The 23331-nt window shown below is 46.3% G+C and overlaps 1 protein-coding gene across 1 annotated transcript in view; it reads right to left on the bottom strand.

The window, feature by feature from the left end:
• The window catches only part of GCN1 (GCN1 activator of EIF2AK4), a 250315-nt gene that overhangs the window by 213703 nt on the left and 13281 nt on the right, over positions 1–23331 (bottom strand). The window contains exons 2-5 of the mRNA XM_082258862.1: positions 16271–16373; positions 1956–2019; positions 1739–1870; positions 1543–1651 (exon numbers count right to left, since the gene is read on the bottom strand). Of these exons, the coding sequence (XP_082114988.1) occupies positions 1543–1651; positions 1739–1870; positions 1956–2019; positions 16271–16373 (408 nt within the window). The remainder of the gene's footprint in view (positions 1–1542; positions 1652–1738; positions 1871–1955; positions 2020–16270; positions 16374–23331) is intronic.

Below are 23331 nucleotides of genomic sequence, written 5' to 3'. Positions count from 1 at the left end.
AGCTGAACGTTGGGTCCATATGGTCAAAAGATCAACAAGAAAGGGTTAGAGAAACATGGTCAGGTTGGATGTACTATTCTTCTGAGTTTAGTTCAGATAGTACAACATCGCTGTAAAACACTTAAGTGGTACCCGAGAGACTACAGGTTTTCCTCACAAATGCACCTGCTATCTGTTCACTTGGTTCAAATGATTTGTTTTGTTTTCCACATCTCCCTCGGTTAGGTTGTTTTCTCCTCCTTTCCCCCTGATTTAATTTTCCTTTTTTTTTTTTTTCTAATTTCTTGTTCTTCCTTTCCTTATACATCGCTCACTGGATGCAAACTAAATATGTAATATCATGCTATGTTTATATGCTATAGATCCTGAACCGGTGTGTGGGATACTCGGGGCGCTTTCTTGGTGTGGTGCTTTCTTGGTGGGGTGCTGTGAGGAGGCCTCCCCTGTCCTGACGTACCCATGTTGACGAAGGTGCGGGGATGGGTGGAACATCGACGCGCTCCAGGACTGGGTGCCCTTCGTTTTTCCCCACTGTTTGGACCTTCCTGTTTGGTATACTCCACTTGATGCTCATGTCACTAGCGCATTCTTTCAATATTACACGTATTCTACCAGTTTTTCTTGATACACATCTATGATCGATTTATTATTTTTTGTTACTTATTTTATTATTTATCATTCTTGTACTGGTTGAATATATCTGGTAAAAATTTCAACAAAATTTTATTATACGAAAAAAAAAAAAAAAAAATATTATCATGGGATCACTGTGCTTGATTGGCCAGCAAACTTGCCTGACCTAAACCCCATAGAGCATCAGTGCGGTATTGTCAAGAAGATGAGGGACACCAGACCCAACAATGCAGACGAGTTGAAGGCCACTATTAAAGCAAACTGGGCTTCCATAACACCTCAGCAGTGCCACAGGCTGATCGCCTCCATGCCACGCCGCATTGATGCAGTAATTCATGCAAAAGGAGCTCTGACCAAGTATTTAGTGCATACTATAATGTACATGGAAATACTTTTCACTAACTCAACATTTCTGCATTCAAAATCTTTTTTTTTTTTTTTTTTTAATTGGTCCTATGTAATATTCTAATTTTCTGAGATACTAAGTTTTGGGTTTCCACTAGCTGTAAGCCACAATCAATCATCAAAATTATAAGAAAGAAATGCATGAAATATATCACCCTGTAACGCATCTATTTAAAATAGGAGTTTCACTTTTTGAACTGATTTACTGAAATTTACTTTTTGAGGATATTCTAATTTTAAAAGATGCACCTGTATTTCAAAGGCTTTACCAATACTAGGACATATCCAACAAGTAACCAAGGAACTTCCCGTACATAAAACACCTGCCAATAATTGGTTTACTTCATAATACAAGTAAAAAAGCAGAATGGTGCATCTTCCAACCATGAACCAGCTATTGTCCTTTTCTGGATTGATTGCCAAATACTGATTGGTAGCAGGGGGTTACTGATCACTACTTTTCACTACTTTCTTGCTTACTATATAACCACAAAAAGTACGTACCAGTTTGTTCCACGTTTCCCCCTGTTGTTTATCAGGTACAGAAAACACAACCTTAGAAACAACACAAGTCCATGCCAAGGCTAAGGTCGCTGCAGAACCACTGCTTTTGCTGAAAAATAAATGAACAGATGAATAAAAGTTATCTTAAACCAAACAGCCTCAAAGCAATGTAGGGATATGACATGGCACAATTTACCTGGGTTCTGCACTCTTGTTTCCCACCCCAAATGCCTGGAGTGACTGTAGCAGAGTTTTAGCTGTTACATCTGGCTGAGACTCCACCAACTGCTGGATGACAGACTGCAGAGCTCGGCGGGATGCTGCATCTCTGTAAAGCACATTTGAATTATATAAAAAAAAAAAAAAAATCAACCTTTTAACGTGACCAAATGTAACACTTTTAGCAAACCCACCTGTATCGATGCAATGTTAGGCAGAATAATCTGCAGAGACCTTTCACAGCAGCTTCTGGTAGATCTGCAAAGATGAAGAAAAAAAAATAAAAAATAGACTACAAAAAAAGCTCTGTATGTAGTAAATAGCAGTACATTTATCTAGCACTCACAACAGGGCATGTTTTCAGGATTTTTTCAGCAAATACTGTTAATAGACAAAACGTAGTTCCAAGTTAACAAAAGAAGTTATTTCAAAAGTTTCAGCTCAAATCTTGCGGTAAAAGCATTTTTGGTGTACCTGGTAACATCCTTTTCATGGAGTACATCACAGGAAACAAGGTATCTTTATCTTCACTACAATAGGGTTAAAAGCGGCTGCAGCATTGGGAACGTTCCAAGGCAGTGTCAAAGTGAGGGGTGAGAAGAACACAGCAATAAAAATACTTCCCCAAAGGCTAAACGTAGCCAACCAGGTAAAACAGGAGCTCAACAAGGAAACAACTTTTGCTCACCTGTCAAATATTGTCACCCACAAAGAGGACTAATCCTCTCCAACAGCGGCCTGCAAAACCTTGCGGCCAAAGGCGGCATCAGATGGCAACATATCTACCCTAGAAAATTTTGTGAAAGTGTGCACGGACGACTAGGTGGCTGCCAGCAAACCTGCACCGCTGAAACCAGATGGCGGAAGACCCAAGAGGCACTAAGCGCCATCGTAGAACACGCCCTAATGGGAAAAACTGAGGATCCTGATCTTTAACACAAGAGGGCCTGCGCACACCGTCTGCCTAATCCATTGGAAAAAGGTCACCGCAGACGGGGCCAGCCCCTTACGGAAACGATCCATAAGGACAAACAGGGAATCCGATTTTTTGGAACGACTCAGTCGCCGCCAGGTACGCCCCGATTGCCTTACATTCTTTGGATGTGGTTCGGGCAATCTCTTCAGGGTGCTTAGGTTTACAACACAAGGAAAGCAATACAATGCTTTTATTTAATTGGAAACCGGAGACGACCTTAGGAAGGAAACTGGCAGGTATGAAGTACCACTATCTCCGTGAACCACCAAGTAAGGTGAACAACAAGACAGCTGCGAGCTCGGACACCCTCGGTGCAGAAGAAAAAGCCACCACCTGGGACAATGTAAGCAGAGGAATCTCGCAAATATTTTCCAACGGCAGTTACTGAAGAACCGACAGCACCAAGCTGAGATGCCACGAGGGCAACGGAGACCGTACTGGGGGAGCCAAGTGGTGAACCCCTGAAAAAAGGTGCGGAGCACTGAAGGCATTGCCAAAGGATGAAGAAAGCAGACCGCCAGTGGTCGAACTTGCACCTTGATGGTACCCGAGGCCAGGTGCTGCTCAAAACCTCGTTGGAGGAAACCAACTCCAAATCACAGAAAAAGAGCGCGAGTGAGCCCCAGGGGATTCACATCCCCAAAGTACGCTCCTCAAAGGCGATGGTAAATCTACCAAAGAAGTAGATTTACTAGCTTGCAGCGGCGTGGGAAACACTGATTCAGACAACCCTCTAGGCTTCAGCACTTGGCTTCGACAGCCAAGCTATTAAAGCTAGAGACTGTAAAGCAAGATGGAGGATTGATCCCTGAGCCAATAGATCTCCTCTAAGAGGAATTTACCAAGGAACACCGAGGACCAACCGTCTGCGTACCAAGACCGGAAAAGCCAGTCTGGAGCCACTAGGATGACTAATTCCTTCGGCTTCGAGCCTAAGCAGAAATCTTGGCAGTTCCAGAAAAGGAAAGCCGGCGCCAAAGGAGCCACCAGTACGTCCGTGGCATCGGCAAGAGGATCCCAAGACCGTGCCACAAACCCAACACCTTCCTGTGGAAACAAGAGGCCAACAGGAGCAACCTGGGAGTTCCCCACCAGAGACATCACTGATGAAACACCTCCGGAGGAGATGTCCAGTATATAGATCAGTATTCTGGATGCTTCCAGAGGCCAGACCCCCTGAACACAATCGCTGTCAAAACACGCCACCCCACCTGGACAGCCTGCCATCCATGGTGACCACCATCCAGTACAGCGGGGAGAAAAATTCACACTGTCAAAAAGCAAAACCACCGAAGCAGGGACCTTCTCATACACCGGCTCAACAGGATCAGATCGTCTAGAGACTGTGGATCCTCACTTCACATAGCAAAGTACTCTCTTGCAGAGGTCTCGTGTGGACAGATTTTGGAACTCGTCCCATGGGAGGAACACACTCCAGTCCAGAACAGACCCAGATAATCCAACTAAGTGGATGGAACCAAAGCCAATAATTGTAAATTAAAATTTCCAAACAAACTCCTATAGAGTCCGCACAGTAATTTCCCAGTTGTTCGTCAGAACATTTGGAGACTCTGCTTGTTGAAAAGATCACCCAGGTACTCCAGTACTACAATCCCCCACAGACAACGCCAAAACCAGGGCCAACACTCGTGAAAGCCCGAGAGGCTGAGGCCAGACCTCTCGACAATGCTCCTTGCCTACAGCAAGCGAAGGAAATGTGGATGAACGACATAGAACCGAAAGCCAGTAACATACGAATGGACTCCATTGGAAACATCTGTCCCCGCACAAAACAGTTCATAACTTGAGGTCCAAAATTGGACGTACCGCACTTTCCTTCCTGGGCCCTGCAAACATGTTTGAATAAAAGCCATGAAACAAATGTTCGATTCAGAGACCAGAACAATCACCCCTTGTAGTAGCAAGTTTTTCACCGCCCTGAGGAGACTGCGCAGGCGGTCTGGGGATGAACGCAGGTGGAAGAAGAGAAGCGCACTAGAGAAGATTGAAGACTCGATCTTGTAGTCGGGCCGATCAACTCATGGACGCACCTATCTGAATCAGGGAGATCCACAGGTCCGGAGGAAGCAAAGAGGCCTTCCCCCACCTCAAACATGGGTGATGGTGCCCCCACAGGAAGAAGAGGCCTTGACCGCAGGTAGGGAAAGACCCGCTCTCGGCATACCAGACCGGGTCCACCAAGGAACATCCAGAGAAGGTCCTTCCAGAGAGGCCCCGAACAGGCGATTACCCACAAAGGGAAGATCACATAAGGCCTTCTAGGCAGCCTGGTCCGCAAACCAGTAGATTAGCCAGAACCAAAAAGCCCGCCAGCTCCGCAAAGGCAGGTGGAGGCTGTTCCCCCTTCCAGAACCTGGCGCAAAAAAACTTTACCCATTTGGGAAAATCAGGGACACCAAAGCTATGGTGAACACCAGCCCAAGGACCGAATCAGCCACAGTAAAACATGTAGCGGACCACAGTCTCAGTTTCTCCTGTCAAAAGGATCTTATAAAAACCGGAGACTCCTCCACCGGAATCATGGTGGATTTATTCAGCCTGGAGACCTGAGAGTCCCCCACAGATGAGATTGCCCACATACTCAACATAGACTCCTCAAGGGATACCGACTATCGAAACATTCAGGCACCGCCATATAGCGTTTAGAACAACTCCACTGACTTGCGACAAACTTGTCACAGTAGGCGGAAAAATGGAAAAAAACCTCTGCCGCTTTTGAGGAATTGCGGCCCCCAAGGGAACCGGGCGCCTCTGACGGAGTAACAGCTGCATCCCAATATTTAAAATTACCCGAACCGATACATTCAGTGCATCCACCAGCGCAGTAAAAGAGGAATCATCCTTATCGTCCGAGCACCTAAAGTGCGTGATGCTAAGCTCACCCTGAGAACAAAACAAGCAGGGGAGGTCGCCGACCACAGTCCCGCAAGGAGATGCCTGTTAAAAGGTCCACAAAACGATCACCTATTAGACCTAAGGACATAGCCTACTAGGGGGGGGGCTGCCATGACAATAATGGCTGCTTCACTTTGCTAAACAAGTAGTGCCCCCACAGCCTGGTCAACAGCTCGGACAGCCAGCCGCGAGTTGGCCACAAAGCCGCGGCCACCGGCAGCTCTGTTAGTTTGATCAGCAGCTTGGACAGCTTGGTTAGGAGCTCGCACAGCTAGTTCCGTCAACCGCAAGTAGGCCGCAAAGCCGCGACCTCAATTCTTGGCCCGATCCAGCCACGTGAGGCGCACATCCGTCGGCAGTACTGTAAGCTATATCAGTAGCTCCAACAGCTTGGTCCGGCATTCAGAAGAAGGCCACAAATAGGCTGCAAAGACGCGGTCTAACCCCCAGGTGGCTGGCAACAACCACACCCCCCTGGAGCAAGTGGCAAAGCCAGTTCCTACCTCACCCAGGCAGGGGGGGGGGGGATGGTGGGGGTAGGTTGGGGCCAAAGGAACCACCATGACTGTTAGAGGGACTGGGGGGAATGGAAGGGAACCCGGGGGTCCGACCATCCCAGAGAGGGGCCCACGTCCACCCCAAGGGACCACAAAGGGAGATGGAAGACAATACTTAGCACATCATGGAACCGGGTGGGTACCACTCCGGGCAGACCACCTCCCCATCTCAGAATGGGGGGTGCTGTGGGCCAGAGGTACTCTGTGACCCAGGTCGTGACCAGGGCTATGCATTCTCGTGAGGCGTTTAACTCGCCGGCCAATCCCCGTCCAGTGGGACTATGTCGCGGCCGACCTAGTGCGGAGCTGAGGCCTGTGCACGCTCACAGACCAGACGGAAAAGAATAAGGATCTAAAATATCCAGTCCATTGCCAAGTCCGGCAGTTGATTGTAGTTCTCACTTGACCAGAAAATAATAAAAAGAAAAAAATTCAGTTTAAAAAAATAGGAAAAAATGCCAGGACCAGAGGTCCTAGCAAGGAACTAGGTTCTTACTCCTGACTAGGCAGAAAAAAACTGAAGGAAGAAAGTGGGAGTATACCCACTGGGACTGCCCTATGAGCGTAGACAAACTTTTCTGCCTAGTGTCCTACTCCTATGGAGAGCAGCATAACCCAAGGTTTAAGGAAGATATGCCGCTGTGTCCGTCAATAAACGAAAGAGAAAATGGGATTTTTGACTTACCGAAAAATCTAATGTTCATTGACGGACGCAGCTCCTGTCATTCTTGACCATTGTGTTAAACTGCCCCCTACAGGAGTAGGACACTAGGCAGAAAAAACTTCTGGCTACACTCATGGACAATCCCGGGGGTATACTCCCTCTCAGTGGTATAGTCACTCAGCTTTGTTACAAGCAGTGCAAGCACAATTATAACTCCACAGAGGGGTGAGTGCTGTGTCTGTCAATGAACATCAGAGAAATGGATTTTACGTTAAAATCAAAAATCCCATTTTCCCTTTCATTTATTGACGGACACAGCTCCAGTCATTCTTGATCGTTGGGACGTCCCAAAGCAGTGTTTAAACATGAGGGGTGGGAAGCAGAAAAAAATTCCTAAGGCTAAACATTAGTCAACCAGGCAACAGTGGCTCAACCAAAACAACTGGAGCCCACCTGAAGAAAACAATACACCCTTAAAGAGGATCAGGTCCTCAAAACAGCAGCCTGAAAAAACTTGCAGCCAAAGGAATCATCCGCAGATGCCAACACATATACTTTAGAAAACTTTGTAAAAGTGTGCACCGACGAACGAGTGGCCCACTTGCAAACCTCACTGACGCTTGATGACGAAAAGCCCAGGAGGCACGATGCGCCCTAGTATATTGCACCTTCACAGGGAAAGGAGGAACCTGACCCCTGATGGAATAGGCCTGAACCACAGTCTGTCTGATCCATCTGGAAATGGTCGCAGAGGAAGCGGACAAGCCTTTGCAAGGTTCATCCGTGAGAACAAATAAATAGAGCGTCTGACTTCCTGAAAGACTCTGTAGCTGCCAGGTGCACCCTAAATGCCTGGATCACAGTCAAGGCATGCAAGGCAATTTCCTTCGGATGTTTTGGCCTGGGACACAGGGAAGGCAACACAATGTCTTCATTCAAATGGAAATCAGAGACCACCTTAGGAGGAATGACAGACAGGGGCGAAGCACCACCTTACCCTTGTGAATCAGCAGATAAGGTGAACGACAGACAGGATAATGCCGCCAGTTCCGACACCCTGCGTGCAGAGGTGATAGCCACCAAAAAGGCCACCTTCTGGGACAGCGTAAGCAGTGGAATCTCCCGAACATTTTCAAAGGGAGGCTTCTGTAGAGCTGAAAGCACCAAATTAAGATCCCAAGGCAGCACACTGGAGGAACCAAATGTCAGACACCCTGAAGAAAAGTACGCACCAGGGGAGTGTGTGGCCAAAGGTCGTTGAAAAAATACTGCCAAGGTCGATATCTAGCCCCTGATGGTACTCAAGGCCAATTTCTGTTCAACCCCCCGTTGAAGGAAGGTTAAGACCAAGGAGTGAGGATGAACCCCAAGAGACTCACACCACGCAATGTACTTATTCCCCTTTCGATGGGAGATCTTCCTAGAAGTAGATTTCCTAGCTTTTAACAGTGTAGGAATCACCGACTCAGATAAACCTATATCCTTTAGCACCTGGGAGTTCAACAGCCAAGCCGTCAAAGCCACCAACTGTAAAGCAGGATGGAAGATCAATCCTTGGGACAGCAGATCCTCCCTGAGAGGAAGCTTCCATGGAACGTTGGCGACCAGCCGTCCCAGAGCAGCGTACCAAGCCCGTCGAGGCTAGTCTGGAGCCACTAAGATGACTGGAATCCCTTCTGCCTCGATCCTGCGTAGAAGTCTTGGCAGAAGCTTGAGAGGAGGGAAGGCGTGAATCAGATACTGACCCCACTGAGCCACCAGTGCATCTGTGGCGTCCGCCAGAGGACCCCCTGATTGAGCCACAAACCTCTGCACCTTTCTGTTGAGCCGAGAGGTCAACAGATCCAACTCAGTGGTTTCCCACCGGAGACACAGCTGATGAAACCCCTCTGGATAAAGTGTCCACTCCCCTTGGTCCACGCCTGCCAACTGAGGTAATCCGCCTGACAATTTTCCACCCCGGGAATGTGTACGGAGAAGAGAGCTGGAACTAACTGTTCTGCCCACCTTAGAATGCCGGCTACCTCCAGAGCCGCCAAGGTACTTCTTGTGCCCCCTTGGTGATTGACATAAGCCATGGCTGTGGCATTGTCCGATTGAACATGCTCAGGGCATCCCTGAAGACGATCCGTTCAATGATCCAGACACAGTCTGATCGATCAGAGTTCCAGGACATTGATCGGTAGTCTGGACTCTTCCAGCGTCCATATCCCCTGAGCAATAAAAGGGGAGGAAGGATTTTCCCAGCCGAAATGCAGGAGAGCGAAGCAACCATATTAGGAACTCCTTTGTTGCCCGACTTAACCGGATCTGATTGTCCAGAGACTGCAGAGTCTTGTCCAATTTGGTCAGAATCTCCTTTTGCAGGGACCTCGTATGGAACTGCGCAAACGGAACCGTCTCAACGGTAGATCCCATCAGGCCCAGCACCCGAATGCAGGTCCAGAAGGATGACCGTTAGTTGGACAGCAGGAAGCGAAATACAGCCTGCCATTTTTTTTCGGTAGCTCTGGCTACGGCTGAGTCCAGAGACAGGCCCAAATAGTCCAGCTTTGTGGATGGAACCAGAGCAGACTTCCTAAAATTCTAAATCCAGCCAAAAGTCCACAGAGTGGAAGGAACATGTGTTGTACCGCCCCGAACAGGCCCTGTAATCGGTCTGCGGGCAGCCGCAAGTTGGAAGGAAAAAACCTTGAAGGAGGACAAGAGCAAAACTCGGTCTTGTAACCCGACCGAATAACTTAGTGGACCCACTTGTCTTGTACCAGGGAAGTCTACGGGTCCGGAAACCAGCGAAGACGTCCCCACACCCCCGATATGGGTGAGAGCGCACCTTCATGCTGAAGAAGCCTTGTTTGCGGGTCTGGAGAAGCCCGCTCTCCGCTTGCCAGACCAGGCTCGTTTGGAGACTGCAGGAGGCGGCCCTGAAAGGCTTTGAGTCCTTGTCAGTCGACCCTGAGAGACGAAAAAAAAAAAAAAAAAAAACTTATGAGCAGAGAAGGAAGGACCACGTCTACGACGAGGTTCCTTACCCTTAGTAGCCTGTGGAAGAAAGTTACTCTTCCCTCCTGTGAGACCTTTAATGAGGTCATGATGTTTAATGATGACAGGCAGGAAAGGGAAGATCAGTTGAGGCCTTCTTAGAAGTCTGGTCCGCAGACCAGCATTTAAGCCAAAAAGACTCGCCGAAGGACCACCACCAAAACAGAGAGGCGAGCCATTAGAGGAGCCGCATCCAAGGAGGCATCAGAGATAAACTGAAACCCCTGGACCAGCTGGTCTGCCAGCTCAGCAAAGGCAGGAGGTAGTTGTTCACCCTTCAAGACACAACATAGGAGCTTAGCCTATTTGGTCAGAGTTTGCGACACTAGGGCAATCGTAAGTACCGGCCTCTTTGCCAAACCCGCTAATGTGTACATAATGCGGGCCACAGCCTACGCCTTTATTTCAGCCAGATCCTTAAAGGCCGGGGACTCTTCCACCGGAATCATGGTTTAACCTGGAAACCGGAGGGTCCACCACCGGTGGCACAGAGCACTTCTTAAAAAGGGACTCCTCATAGGGTAACGCCTAGTAAAGCACTTTGGAAACCCACGGTGACGTTTTGATCGTCCCCACTCTTTAGTGACAATTCTGTCAAAATAGGCGGGGAAAGGAAACCTCTTTGCTGCTCTGAATGGCTTGCGAGTGAAAAAGGGTACCATACAATCAGTGCATCTACCAGTGTCTTTTCATGCACTGTCGCAGACGTGGAGGAATCCTCATTATCAGAGGATTCCAGACACATGGTCGCAGACCCAGCAGGTCGGCTCACGTCTGTCGAATCAGATACAGGATCTGATGATGACACAGATGAGGCAGGGGAAGACGCGGGGGGGGGGGGGGGGGGACTTTTTGCTAGCCAGTCGCCCGCAATTGTCTCCACCTGGGACACAAGTGACTTCAGGACCGCCGTCAGTGCATGGACGGATGGTTGGGACCCGAAGGGCCCCGCAGCCTCAGAGAGGGGATCAGGTGGGGTAACATGCTCCAAGGACTCCATGAGTCACCAGGGGGACCCCTTTAAAAGTGTAACACACTGATAAGTGACAACCCCCACTGTGCTGGCAGCACCACCCAGTCGCCAGGCACAAGGCACAGAGCGATCCTCAGCAGAGAGGGAGAGGACCTGCAAGCTCCAGGAAATTCTGCACTATACATGCGGCGATCAGAAAGCTAAATGATCCAGGAGTCAGCACCAGGGGATAAGGAGGGGCTCCCACCGCTGCAATCGTCGCCCACAGGGCTTCACTGTCATGGCCGCCACTATTTGCAATGGTAAACCACAAGAAAATGGCTGCCGGACTACACAAACATGGCAGCCGTACATAGAAACACAGTCTACAACAAAATGGCGGACCCGGGTAGCACCACAAGGCATACAGGGACCCAGAATGGGGGGACAAGGCCTCAGGACAGATCCAGGCAGGATCGGGGGCCCTGGCAGAAGCCCCCACCAGGTAAAACCCCCTCCGTACAATCAATCGTCCTGCCACCGGCTGCGCACCCCCTGGCCCCCATCACCATTAGCGCCCTGTCCCCACCTCGGGAAGGTTTCCAGATCACCCAAAAAAAAAATACATCTTCAGCATATGTGGGGAGGGGGGCAGGATGAGGGACTTGAAAAGAGGGTGTGCCTGGGGAAAGGAGGGGAACCCGGGGTCTGACCGTCACAAGGAGGAGCCCACGTCCACCCCAAAACCCTCCAGGGGTAGAGGGGGGGACAGCTACTTACTATAACAGGAACCAGGTGGGCACCACTCCAGACAGATCTTCCTCTCCATCGAAATGGGGGGCTGTCGGCCAGGCGTAACGCTGCGAATCAGATCGAGGCAAGGTCGCCCTCGCGAGACGTTTAATTCGCAGGGCCAGCCCTCATCAGTGGGGCTATGTCGCAGCCGACCTAGCACGGAGCTGAGGCCTGCGCGTGCTCGCTGGCCAGCCTGGGGTGACCACTGGTCAATGGAAGTATTCTGTTGGCTTTTCTTGCAGCAGCTTGGCATTGCATGCCATTGCTGACATTGTCATCTACTAGGGCCCCCAGGTCCTTTTCAATCTTGGATTTCCCCCAAAGGTTCTCCCCCTAGTGGGTAACTTGCATTCGTATTTCTGGCACCCAAATTAATTTCCTTACATTTTCCAACATTAAACCTCATTTGCTTTGTAGATGCCCACCCCATTATTTTGTTCAGGTCCTCTTTTACGGTTTGCACATCCTGTGTCGAAGTTATTGCCCTGCCTCATTTAGTATCGTCCGCAAATACTGAGATTAAGCTATTTATTCTATCCCCTAGGTCATTTATGAATAAATTCAACAGGGTTGGTCCCAGGACAGATTCTTGGGGGACCCCACTTTCCCCACCAGGCCATTCTGAGTACTCGCCATTTATCACCACCCTCTGGACTCGCCCCCTGAAGCCAGTTTTCAATCCAGGTATTCACCCTATGGTCCATACCTACGTACCTTAGTTTGTACAGTAAACGTTTGTGGGGAACTGTATCAAATGCCTTTGCAAAGTTCAGATACACCACATCCACTGGCCTTCCTTTATCTAGATGGCAGCTCACTTCTTCATTAGAAGATTAATAGATTGGTCTGGCAAGAACGACTGTTCATGAATCCATGCGGATTATTACTGATACAGTTTTTATTACTAAAATCTTGTATTTAATCCCTTATCCCCTCCAATAACTTGCAGACTATAGACGTTAGGCTAACCAGCCTGTAATTCCCAGGGCTATAACTTAGCCCTTTTTTAAATATTGGTGCCACATTAGTTTTCTCCAATCAGCTGGTACCATTCCCATCAGTAGACTGTCCATAAACATTAGGAACAATGTTAAGGTGTAAGCCATCTGATCCCTATGACTCGTTTTTCAAGTCTAGTTCTGAGTCTGTCTTCTGTTAACCATGAGGGTGCTTCGTGTGACGTGGTATTAACATTACAGTCTAGGTTACTGTACCCCCCTTTCCTTTGTTAAAACTGAGAAGAATTTATTTAGAACCTCTGCCTTCTCTCTGTCCTTTCTAGCCAGATTGCATTCATTATCCATTATGGGGCCAATATGTTCTGGCCTCTCTTTCTTACTATTTATATATTTAAAGAATTTCTTGTTTTGTTTTTTTTGTACTCTCTGCTTTGTGCCTTTCGTGTTCTATCTTCGCCGCCTTTATTGTGCTCTTACATTTCTTATTGCATTCTTTGTAATGTTGGCATGCTGCCAATGACCCCTCAGCCTTGTATTCTTTGAAGGCCTTTGCTTTTGTATTTATCTGCATTAGAACATTGGAGTTTAGACACCCAGGGTTTATTTTAGCTCTTTTAAACATATTCCCTGTTGGAATGCACTGGCCAACACCTTTATTTAGTTATTTGTTCCTAGGATTCTATCCCATTTAATATCGTCTAGCAAAGAGCGCAGTTTAGGGAAGTTGGCTCTTTTGAAGTTCAGTCTCCTTGTATTACCCCTTGTGTGTTTTCTATTTCTGCGATTTATACTGAAACAAATTGACCTATGGTCACTGTTTCCGAAGTTTCCCCAGTTTTTCTACATCAGGAAGGTATTATTCGTAATCAGTAGGTCTAGTAACGCATTGTTTCTCCTTGGTGCATTCACCATCTGACCCATAAAATTGTCCTGAAAAACATGTAGGAAATGGCGAGCCTTAGACAAATGTGCCATTCCTTCTGCCAAGTCTATATCTGGATATTTAAAACCCCCCATTATAATGACATTTCCAATCCTTGCTACCATTCCCAGCTGTGATAGGAGGTCTGCCTCCCCCTCCTCCCTCTTGTTGGGGGGACTATAGCATACGCTCAACATTAATTTCTCCTTAGTTCTAAGTACTCAGGGGCTAAGCTGGGGCGATCAGAAACACCAAAATTCCTTCCACCTGAAAGGAGACAAGGAAGATTATGTAACAGCCGAAAGGCATAGATTAGGGAGAACAGGTCCCACTATGCCACTGCAGCAAGAACACTTGAGGATCCCGTGTCCTGCAGACAAATAAGGTCACTTGTCAGAAGATCCACCCCACGATTGGAAGAGCTCCTCAAACACATTTGGGAGAAGAGCACACTAGTCCAGAGAGAGTTGCTGAGGGCTGAGAAAAAAAACAGCCATTTTTCACACCTGAAATGCACAGGGGACAGTGTGGGAACATGGAGTTCCACCCAAGACAATATGTAGTGCACTACCTTCTAAGACGCCAAACTTCTGACGCCAAACTTCTGGCTCCTTCTTGATGATTTATGTATGTCAGCGCCATGGCAACGTCTGACAGGGTGGCTCTGCAGCTACTCTGATCAATGTAGCAGAGCAAGGTTACATAGTTAGGTCGAAAGAAGACACATGTTCATCTAGTTCAAACAGAAAAAAAACAAAAATAGAAAATGTGGCATCACCCTTAATTTCGGAATGTTGATCGGCAACAACTTCTTCAGCAGTGACCGTCCCCTGAACTGAGAGATTGTCATGAACACCACTCCAGCTCAGCAGGCTGGCCTCTGTAATCAGGACCCTCCGAGATAGAGGGAGAAATGATTTTTTTTCATCTCCAGCATCCGTGAGAAGAAGCACCAGTCCAGAGACAGTTTTGTGTTGGGAAATAACAGCATTGGGGAATCCATGGATTTGTGAGCAAGTCCTCCTGAGTTCTCAGAGCAAGACACTTGACTGGAGAGAGTATCACTCTCACCTGAATCGAATCCAGGGTCAGATCCAACATTCAAACCTCTGAGGTGGGATTAAGGCAGACTCCTGTAATTGCAAAACCCATCCTAAACCCCTACAGAGTGTGCTCCATAGGAGACATATTGTTCTCCAGAAATGATGCAGGTCGCTCCCTCAGAACAAAGTCCTTCAAGTAAATTATAACAGGAATACCCAGGGATTGCAGGAGTCCCAGGACCATAGCAAATATTCTGGGAGAAATGAAAGGGCTGAATCACAGAAAATCCACTAATGCCAAAAAAAATTCCCTGCTGGAGAGAGGCCACTGTACCCATAGAAACTGTGAAAAGGTTTGAGTTGAAACTGCAAAACCTTTTTCCCTATAGACCGGAATGACCACTTCCTGAAACAGAAGATGACTAAAAGCTTGCAAAAAAGAATTAAAAAAGCAAATCTTTTTTGTGGATTCAAATAAACATGTGAAACCATGAAGCAAGAAAGAAGGTGGCTCTACAATTCTAGCTTCTCCCCCTGCCAATGTTTGCAAAGGCCTGTAAATGTTCTCCCACCCCAAGAATCTCCCCAATAACACCAAGGGGGTACATTGCCCAGGAGAGGGGGGGGGGGGGGGGAGCTGCACCCAGGTTCATCCCTACCTGAAAAAATACGTGGGACCCCTGATTCCCTACATTACCTCCTCTCTGCCATCAATGAGACATGACCTGCTGACATTTATATATATGCGCAGAATCGTAACATCATAGAACTCTCCCCCAATCTCTACATGCCTCCCGCGCAAGGACATAGGAAAGTGCGCGCACAGCAGTCCCCAACATGCGCATATGTCACACACAGAGCGCGATCACGGTCCCCTCAATGAGCGCATGTTAAAGCTACCTGGTGCCTGTGTGTATGAGAATTCCCGACACTGGTAGGTTTTGACAGTTGATCTATAGAAATTAGAAAATACGGCTTGGCAAAATATAAAAGGTGAGGAATTTGATGCCAAAGTCTATGTCTAGCAAAGCAGTACACTATTTATTCTGAAAATGCCCCCTCACGAGTACCAGCCAATCAGAACTAAGGGAAGGCACCACATGACTTCAGCATGACCAATAATGCTGAGGCAAGGAGCAGCCAATCCTCAGAGAGCTTGAGGAGGTAGGGGAGAGATCTGGTGCTGGAAAGCTGGACACACTGCAAAGTCTATACACCATATGTCAATCACAGCAGCAGGGCTGTGGCAGCACAAATTTTGCGGAGAGGATTTCTAAGTGCTGAATTAACTGTTCTTGGCAAGACTGGGCACAGATGACTTGGAATCCTTTACTGTACCAGGTAGAAGGCTTAAACGTTTTTTTTTTCCAGGATTACAACCACTTTAACTTTATTTTTGATTAAAATTATGTAAACAAAAAGCAGGACACAAGTGAATAGCTAATTGCTTTCCATGTTTATAACTGCATTATGTATTCTGCCTGCCATTTCCTATAAGCCAGAGGCTAATCTTGGTATAGGTTACAGTCACATGGTGCCATGGGTATTCTCTTGAGTAAGAACCTCATCATCTCTTGCTAAAATTAATTATCTTGTCGGTTTCTTTTTTTCACAGTGTTTAAAATTTTATAAATAAAAATAAAGATTTCTGGTTGGAGTATTCTTATGTACTGTGGCCCTCACCTTTTGTAGAAATGCATGCTTTTAATTCACTGAGGATTTGTCTGCGTTCTTTCACACTGGCTGTTGTCACCTTTGCTGCAAACTTCTTCAGAGCGTCCTGCGCCTAGAAACATTATAGGATTGAAAAAAAAAAAAAAAAGATTTAGGATATCAAAACTACTAAAGGACAATAATCAAGAAATGGCAGATATATTCTCTATTGCCTACAGTGACCCAGTTTTTCCTATAATAAAATAAAAACATGTTATATTTACCTGCTCTGTGCAATAGTATTGCACAGAGCGGTCCTTTGCTTTCTCTGTTCTGTGGTTACCCCGCCGATGCTCTTGGCTCCTGCTTACGGGTCACTCATGTAGGCACACTCCCAAACCAGGCTGTGTGTGTCTACAGACAAACCGAGGACAGCTTGGAGCCGTCCCGTGCTAAACCGTTACAGGATTTGATTGCCATTAGCAGATGGCAATGGCTTCCGCAGCTGCCTCTGTGGCCTGTGAATGCAGGAAGAGGAGGAGGGTGGGGCTGCCGGCAGGGACAGCACTGGATTAAGAGTGGTGACAGGTAAATGTTTAGGGAGGGAAAGACATGGGAAGGTTTTTATTAACTTAAAGCAGAGAATGCATGCCCTGGATAAAATTCCTTACCCAAATTGCTCAGTTCTAATCCATGCTTAAGTCCACATAAATATGAATGTGCTAGGGGAAGATGGATGAAAAAAAAAAGAGGCTTGGTAGAGAATCTGAGAAACCATACGTCTTCACTAATCTCCACAAAGAGCAAGTAAAATGCTAAATAGCACTTTTCAAATTATTTTTGGCTAAAAAAGGGGAAATAAACTTTCTGCACCCTTGCTCTGAAATGACAGCCAATGTGCTTTAAAGTTTGACAGGAAACTGCAGATTTGTCATATGCTGTGGCAATGCCAATATATATATATCCAACGTCGGGCACCAAATTTCTAAATTCATAGCCAACTCCTTTACCTTGCCCTGTATCTTCTGCCCTAAGTTGCGTTTGTAAAAAAAAAAAAAAAAAAAAAAATACAAAATTTACCTTTCAGGATTTACAAAAATAATAATAATAATAATAATAATTACTCGTACACTACTGCTTTATGCCAAAATACTCAAATAGAAAAACCCTCACGCCAAACTCTATAAATACTAATTTTTGCATAAACAGAGGTCACCCATGTTTATTTGAATAACTTTGGGGTGTATTTATCTCTTCCCCATATGTGCTCACAAGACTCCCCAATTGTAATAATTAATGCTTTCAAAATGTATATATAATCTAATCTCTGCAACACACCAAATGCTGCGAACACATCCATTTGTATACTTTTCTCTACCCTTCTGTAATGTACGTTGTGCACGAACAAATGATACTACGCAATGCTTTAACAGCGTTTAATGTTATTTATTTTTGTTAAAAAAAAACAATCTTTCTTGTTAAAGCGGAGTTCCACCCAAAAGTGGAACTTCCACTTTAATGCCTCCTGACCCACTGACATGCCACATTTGGCATGTCATTCTTTTTTTTTTTGGGGGGGGGGGGAGCGGGTACCTAGATTTGAAAGGTTCCCGCTCCTACTTCCGCTCGGGCTGCCTAGGAGGCTCGAGCGAAGTTCTCCTCTCCCCCTCCCTCCCATCTTCTGGGACACGTCACATATCCCAGAAGATTGACTCAGGACGCGCAGCGTGCACCCGGCTGTGAAGCCGCAAGCTGTCACAGTCGGGTGGCCACACTAGAGATGCCGGCGCTCTGGGGAGAAGAGGGAGAGAACCGAGGCTCCCACCGGCCGCATCGCTGGATCGTGGGACAGGTGAGTGTGTGCTTATTAAAAAGGGAGTAGATACACTTTTTTGAAGCTGCTGACTTAATAAACAAAAACAGGTGGAACTCTGCTTTAAATAGTTTTATTAAAAAGAATAAAAGTTACAATTACCATATCCAGACAGGGGTGTGTCTTGCAGTCATTGTGAATGGACGGCAGACCTAAGAGCTCTGCAAGACAGCGGGGATTACTCAACAGCAGAGGGACCCTTCAGCCTTCGAGAACCACATCGGCGGTAATCGGACTATCTCCCAAGCCACCAGAGCTATGTCCCACAGAAAGAAGGACGCACACGGGCCGTAAAAACTCATGGCCGTCTACCAGCCGCGGCATGGCCAAGATGGCGCCGGCCTCACGATCCCCACAGGAGAGAGAGATGCACTACATTCCGCTGGTAGCTACATTTATATTGATCAAGGAGGCACACTACAGTCTACCAGCCCTATTCTAGGAAGCCCTGGCAAGTTGCATTTTCATGAGCAGGATCAATCACAGCAGCAGACAACAGCTTTGCTTTTGATTCCCAAGAGGACACTACGGAATTACCTGACTCACTACCTTCGCCACTATCAACCTGTCTTGGATACTACACTGAAAGACATGCTTGTCTCCCTCAGAAGTATCCTGCATTCTGATATCCTCTCTTGTATGCAAAAATTCCATACTGAAATAAAAGCAGTAGAGGATAGGGTGACTCATGTGGAAACCAAGATGGGGGGAATTTGCTGACACTTTTAATGATTTGGTAGATGCACACTCTGGGCATGAACTTGAGCACTTAAAGATCAAAGCTAAACTTGTCGATCCTGAAGACAGATTCAGAAGGAATAATATTAAACTAAGAGGCATTCCTGAGACCGTCCACATGGGGGAGCTAAAACACTATGCTGAAGCATTGTTCACCTCTATTCTTCCAGACCTCACTGTCACTGAACTTATTATAGACTGAATCCACAGATTGCCAAAACCTTCTTTCATTCCTGACCCAGAGACGTGCTCCTCAGAATGCACTCTCATGTGAAAGATCAAATCATGAACAAGGCCTGCACAATGACATCCTTACCAGAGCCATACGACAACATACAACTGTTGAACAATCTGTCTCAATACAGAGGAAGGGAAACCCCCATTAAATTACTTCTCTAGAGCAGGGCCTTCAACTGCTCCACGCTTTGGATGTTCTTCCCCCTCAACAGGCGCAACCTGATACACAGCTCAAGAAACCCAGAGGAGAGAAGGAGGACCCCCGAGCTTCTAGTAGCTACTACAACCATACTTGATAACCCAAGTTGGCATCCCTCTGCAAAGTGTCTTGAGTTTCCTTAAACCCTGCTGCCTTCACATGATGGGGACTTACTAACCTATTTCTTCTACCCCCGTTTCTGAGCAGCTCGCAGCTGCACCCTGGTTGAAAAGACTATCCTTTTACTATCTGTATGCCTTTTTTCTTCACTTTTGTTTACCTCTTGTTTACTTCTTGTTATCTTTGTCGCACACTTCCTGGAAACGGAACAAGGACTGAAAGACTAACAGACAACGGTACAGCTGATCTTCGGCAACAAGCACAGCCTACCTCTCAGACAACAGTGATCTATTCCTCGAGCAACCCCACTGAGTACTTAACACAACATACCACCATCTAACATACACAACCTCTGTCTTACAATGGGAGTCAATTTCCTGTCCATTAACGCCAGGGGACTGAACCACCCAGCCAAGAGGGCATTTCTGTGGAAGGAAGCAAATCTTTACAAAAGCGATATTGTATGTGTGCAAGAAATGCACTTCCACCTGCATCACCCTCCTAAATGCACCAATAGAAACTTTCCGCATATATTCAACTTTAGCATCCCGGCCAAAAAAAAAAAAAGAGTAGTAATGATTGCGGTGAGGGACTTGGATGCTTTCACTCTTCATGATCAAATCATTGACCCAGCTGGTCGGTACATTATCTTACTTTGCGATATCAACTCCACTACGTTTACCCTGGCGAATATATATGCTCCTAATACCTACCAAATTAGATTTGTAAACTTTTGTCTGAGGAAAATTAAACTCCAAAAGGGGTCGTTGTTGATCTGCGGAGACTTTAACGCCACAGTTAACCCACAACTGGATATGACAGCTGCTACCTCAAGAAGGCTACCCACACTACAAAACACTTTGTTGACCAATGATCTCTATGATGTCTGGCGCTGTCACCACGCCAATGAGCGAAACTATACCTACTTGTCGGCGAGCCACGGCTCATATTCCCGCATAGACTTATTCGTGACTGACAAATGGTTGCTACAAAAGGCTCGGAAATCTTCTATCAATACGATTACGTGGTCCGACCACGCATCCATTTCTCTTACGCTTGATGACCAGTATCACCCTGGCACATCTTTTGTGGAGGTGCTTATAATCATGTTGCCTAAGCCAAGGAAGACACCCGATAAGCCCCAATATTTTCACCCAATATTCTTACTGAATAACGACGTTAAGCTTTAAGCCAAAATTATTGCCCTCCGTTTAACAGATATTATGCCATTGCTGATACATTCAGACCAATCCGGATTTACAAAGAGGAGACAATCCTCAGACGCCATTTACCGATATCATTTACCTGGCGGAAAGTTCGAACACATCTTCTCTGCTCCTGGCGCTTGACGTGGCAAAGGCGTTCGACAGGGTACACTGGGGATATCTTAGTAAAACCCTTATAAAATTTGGATTTTCAGGCCATATTCTTTCAGCAATTTTAGCGCTGTAAACGTCCCCCTCTGTTAAAGTGTATTCCTTCAGGATTTCATCTAAACCCTTTCACATCACTAATGGTACGAGACAGGGGTGCCCCTTTGTCACCCCTGATATTCAATTTAGTAATAGAACCTCTGGCTACCCACATAAGACAGCATCCTGGAATTCATGGGTTCAAAATTGGCAATAGCAATCACACCATCAGTCTATTTGCGGACGATATTATACTTATGCTCACTCGGGTGTCTGAGTCCCTGGCAGCGGCAGATAAAGTCCTCCGCATCTTTAATAGCGTATCCTATTACAGGGTGAATGAAACAAAATTGCTTATTCTTGATCTGAGGATAGATCCTAAAACTAGTATTTGGGGTCCACACTTACCAAATCTTCTGGACATTTAATGTCAGCCAATTACCTCCCCGGATAGATAAGCTTAGACTTCAAATGGATACAACTTGCACGTCACATACTTTCCTGGTGAGGATGCTTAGCCGCATTTAGGATGCAAATCTTACCCCAAATGCTGTATACATTTAGGACAATGCCCATACCAGTCCATCAGTTTTTTTTCACATCTATACAAAGCATAGTAAACAACTTTTTATGGCAAGGGAGGAAAGCCAGATGTGCTTTCGCAAAGTTGATCAGGTCAAGGAGGGTGGGGGGGGGGGGGGGGGGGACTAGGAATGACAGACATAATATTACTTGGCCGCAATTCTAGATGTAAACACTGGTGCATGACCTCACCTAGACCCTTTTGGTGTGATTTAGAACAATCAATACTGCCACATGGCACATTAGAATCCTTTATTCATGGCAGCTGCCATATACCACATGTGCCGAAAATTTTCCCTCCCACAATGCAGGCCACCACCACTGCCTGGAAAGTACTTACTGCCCAGTGCAGGGAGAACGAACACTTATCTGACCTCCCCATACCACTAGCATCACTGTCAAACCTGATCCCAGACCTCTATATCCATCAATGGACAAGTAGGGGAGTCACGCGGATCTCTGAACTGTATAGAGACGGTACCCTCAAATCATTTCCGGACCTATGCCTAGAATACACAATACCCCTGATGGAACATTACACCTACATACCTATTACTTATTTCCTTTGTAAATCCCTAGGCGCAGGTTGTAGATTGCTTCACAAAATAGCCCAATACTTTAAGCCAACCTCGACCTCCAAAGGATGCATATCCATATTCGAAACTACCCTTAAAAACAAGACAGTCTTTGTCAAATCTCCCTCGTTTTTGGCGTGGGAAAAAGACCTGGACTTAGATTACCCCCAAACAATGGCAAATAGCAATTTCCACGACATAAGCAGCAACAAAATGTGTGGGTTTATGGGAGTTATCACACAAAATTACATTATGTTGGTACTTAACACCCTATCGTTTATCTAAATTCCATAATGACACCTCGCCGAAATGCTGGCGAGGTTGTGAGCAGATTGGCAATCTCTACCACATATTGTGGGAATGTAGTAAACTAGCTAAACTTTGGTCGGGTATAATTCCTATGCTATCACAAATCACGGGACTCCTCCGGGCCTGGAGATTCTGGGTATTGGTGTGGAAGACATCCCACTACCCTTCAGATTAGTTGTAACCCACATACTCCAAGCAACTAGGCTATGAATAATGAGACTCTGGAAAACGGAGAGGGTGCCAACGCTGGAAGATGCCAAACATATGACCCAACTCCACTACACTTACGAAATTAGATTTGCCCACTCACAGGGCAGATTTGTGGCCCCTAAAAATCTCTGGCTTCCATGGACTGATTAGTACACAAAATACCAAACTGAGTGTACGGCCCACCAGAATTATGCATAATGTTTTGGACTATCCTTGTTTCCAGATAAAGTCATAGAGAGTGGCCCATTTCTCCCCACCCAGGCACAGTGTTCCCGGTTGGGGCGTCGGTGGGGAGGAGGGGTGCCCAGTAATGCCAAATGGATTCATTGCTCACGGTATGATTGAGGACTCAGAAGTGATTCCTTTTGTGACTTGTGATTTGATGTATAAATAAGTGGCGACACTGATTTACTTGCCTGTTGTATTTCTGTTACCTGTAAAAAATGTATAAAAACCCATTGAAACTAAATGGTACAATTACCAAAAGTGTTTCATGGCTTGATAACACAACTCCGGTGACTTCTTACAAAAAAGCATCAGTGTATTATAAAAGTACATCAAGGGGTGTTACAATACTTTTAGATTTGCCTGACAAAGAGATGCTTCTCGGGAAAAAAAAGAAATAGAAGCGAGAAACCCGAGTGATTCCTCTCACTTCCTGCTGCGTCTACAGTAAAGAAAGTGAAAGCAAAATCTCCAGTGATAAGGGGTTCACCCTTTACCGATTCTTTTGAAAATGAGAAAAAAAAAAAAAGTTTGGGTTTCATACAGTATATACTCTAAGCTCTATTATAGCCCTTTTCCCAAGTCAGTAAAGATTAGGATAATTCTGTTTC

The sequence above is a fragment of the Pelophylax lessonae genome (genome assembly GCF_965119305.1).
Source record: "Pelophylax lessonae genome assembly, chromosome: 1".
In the NCBI taxonomy this organism is placed as follows: domain Eukaryota; kingdom Metazoa; phylum Chordata; class Amphibia; order Anura; family Ranidae; genus Pelophylax; species Pelophylax lessonae.
This window is presented reverse-complemented; position numbering and strand designations above follow the sequence as displayed.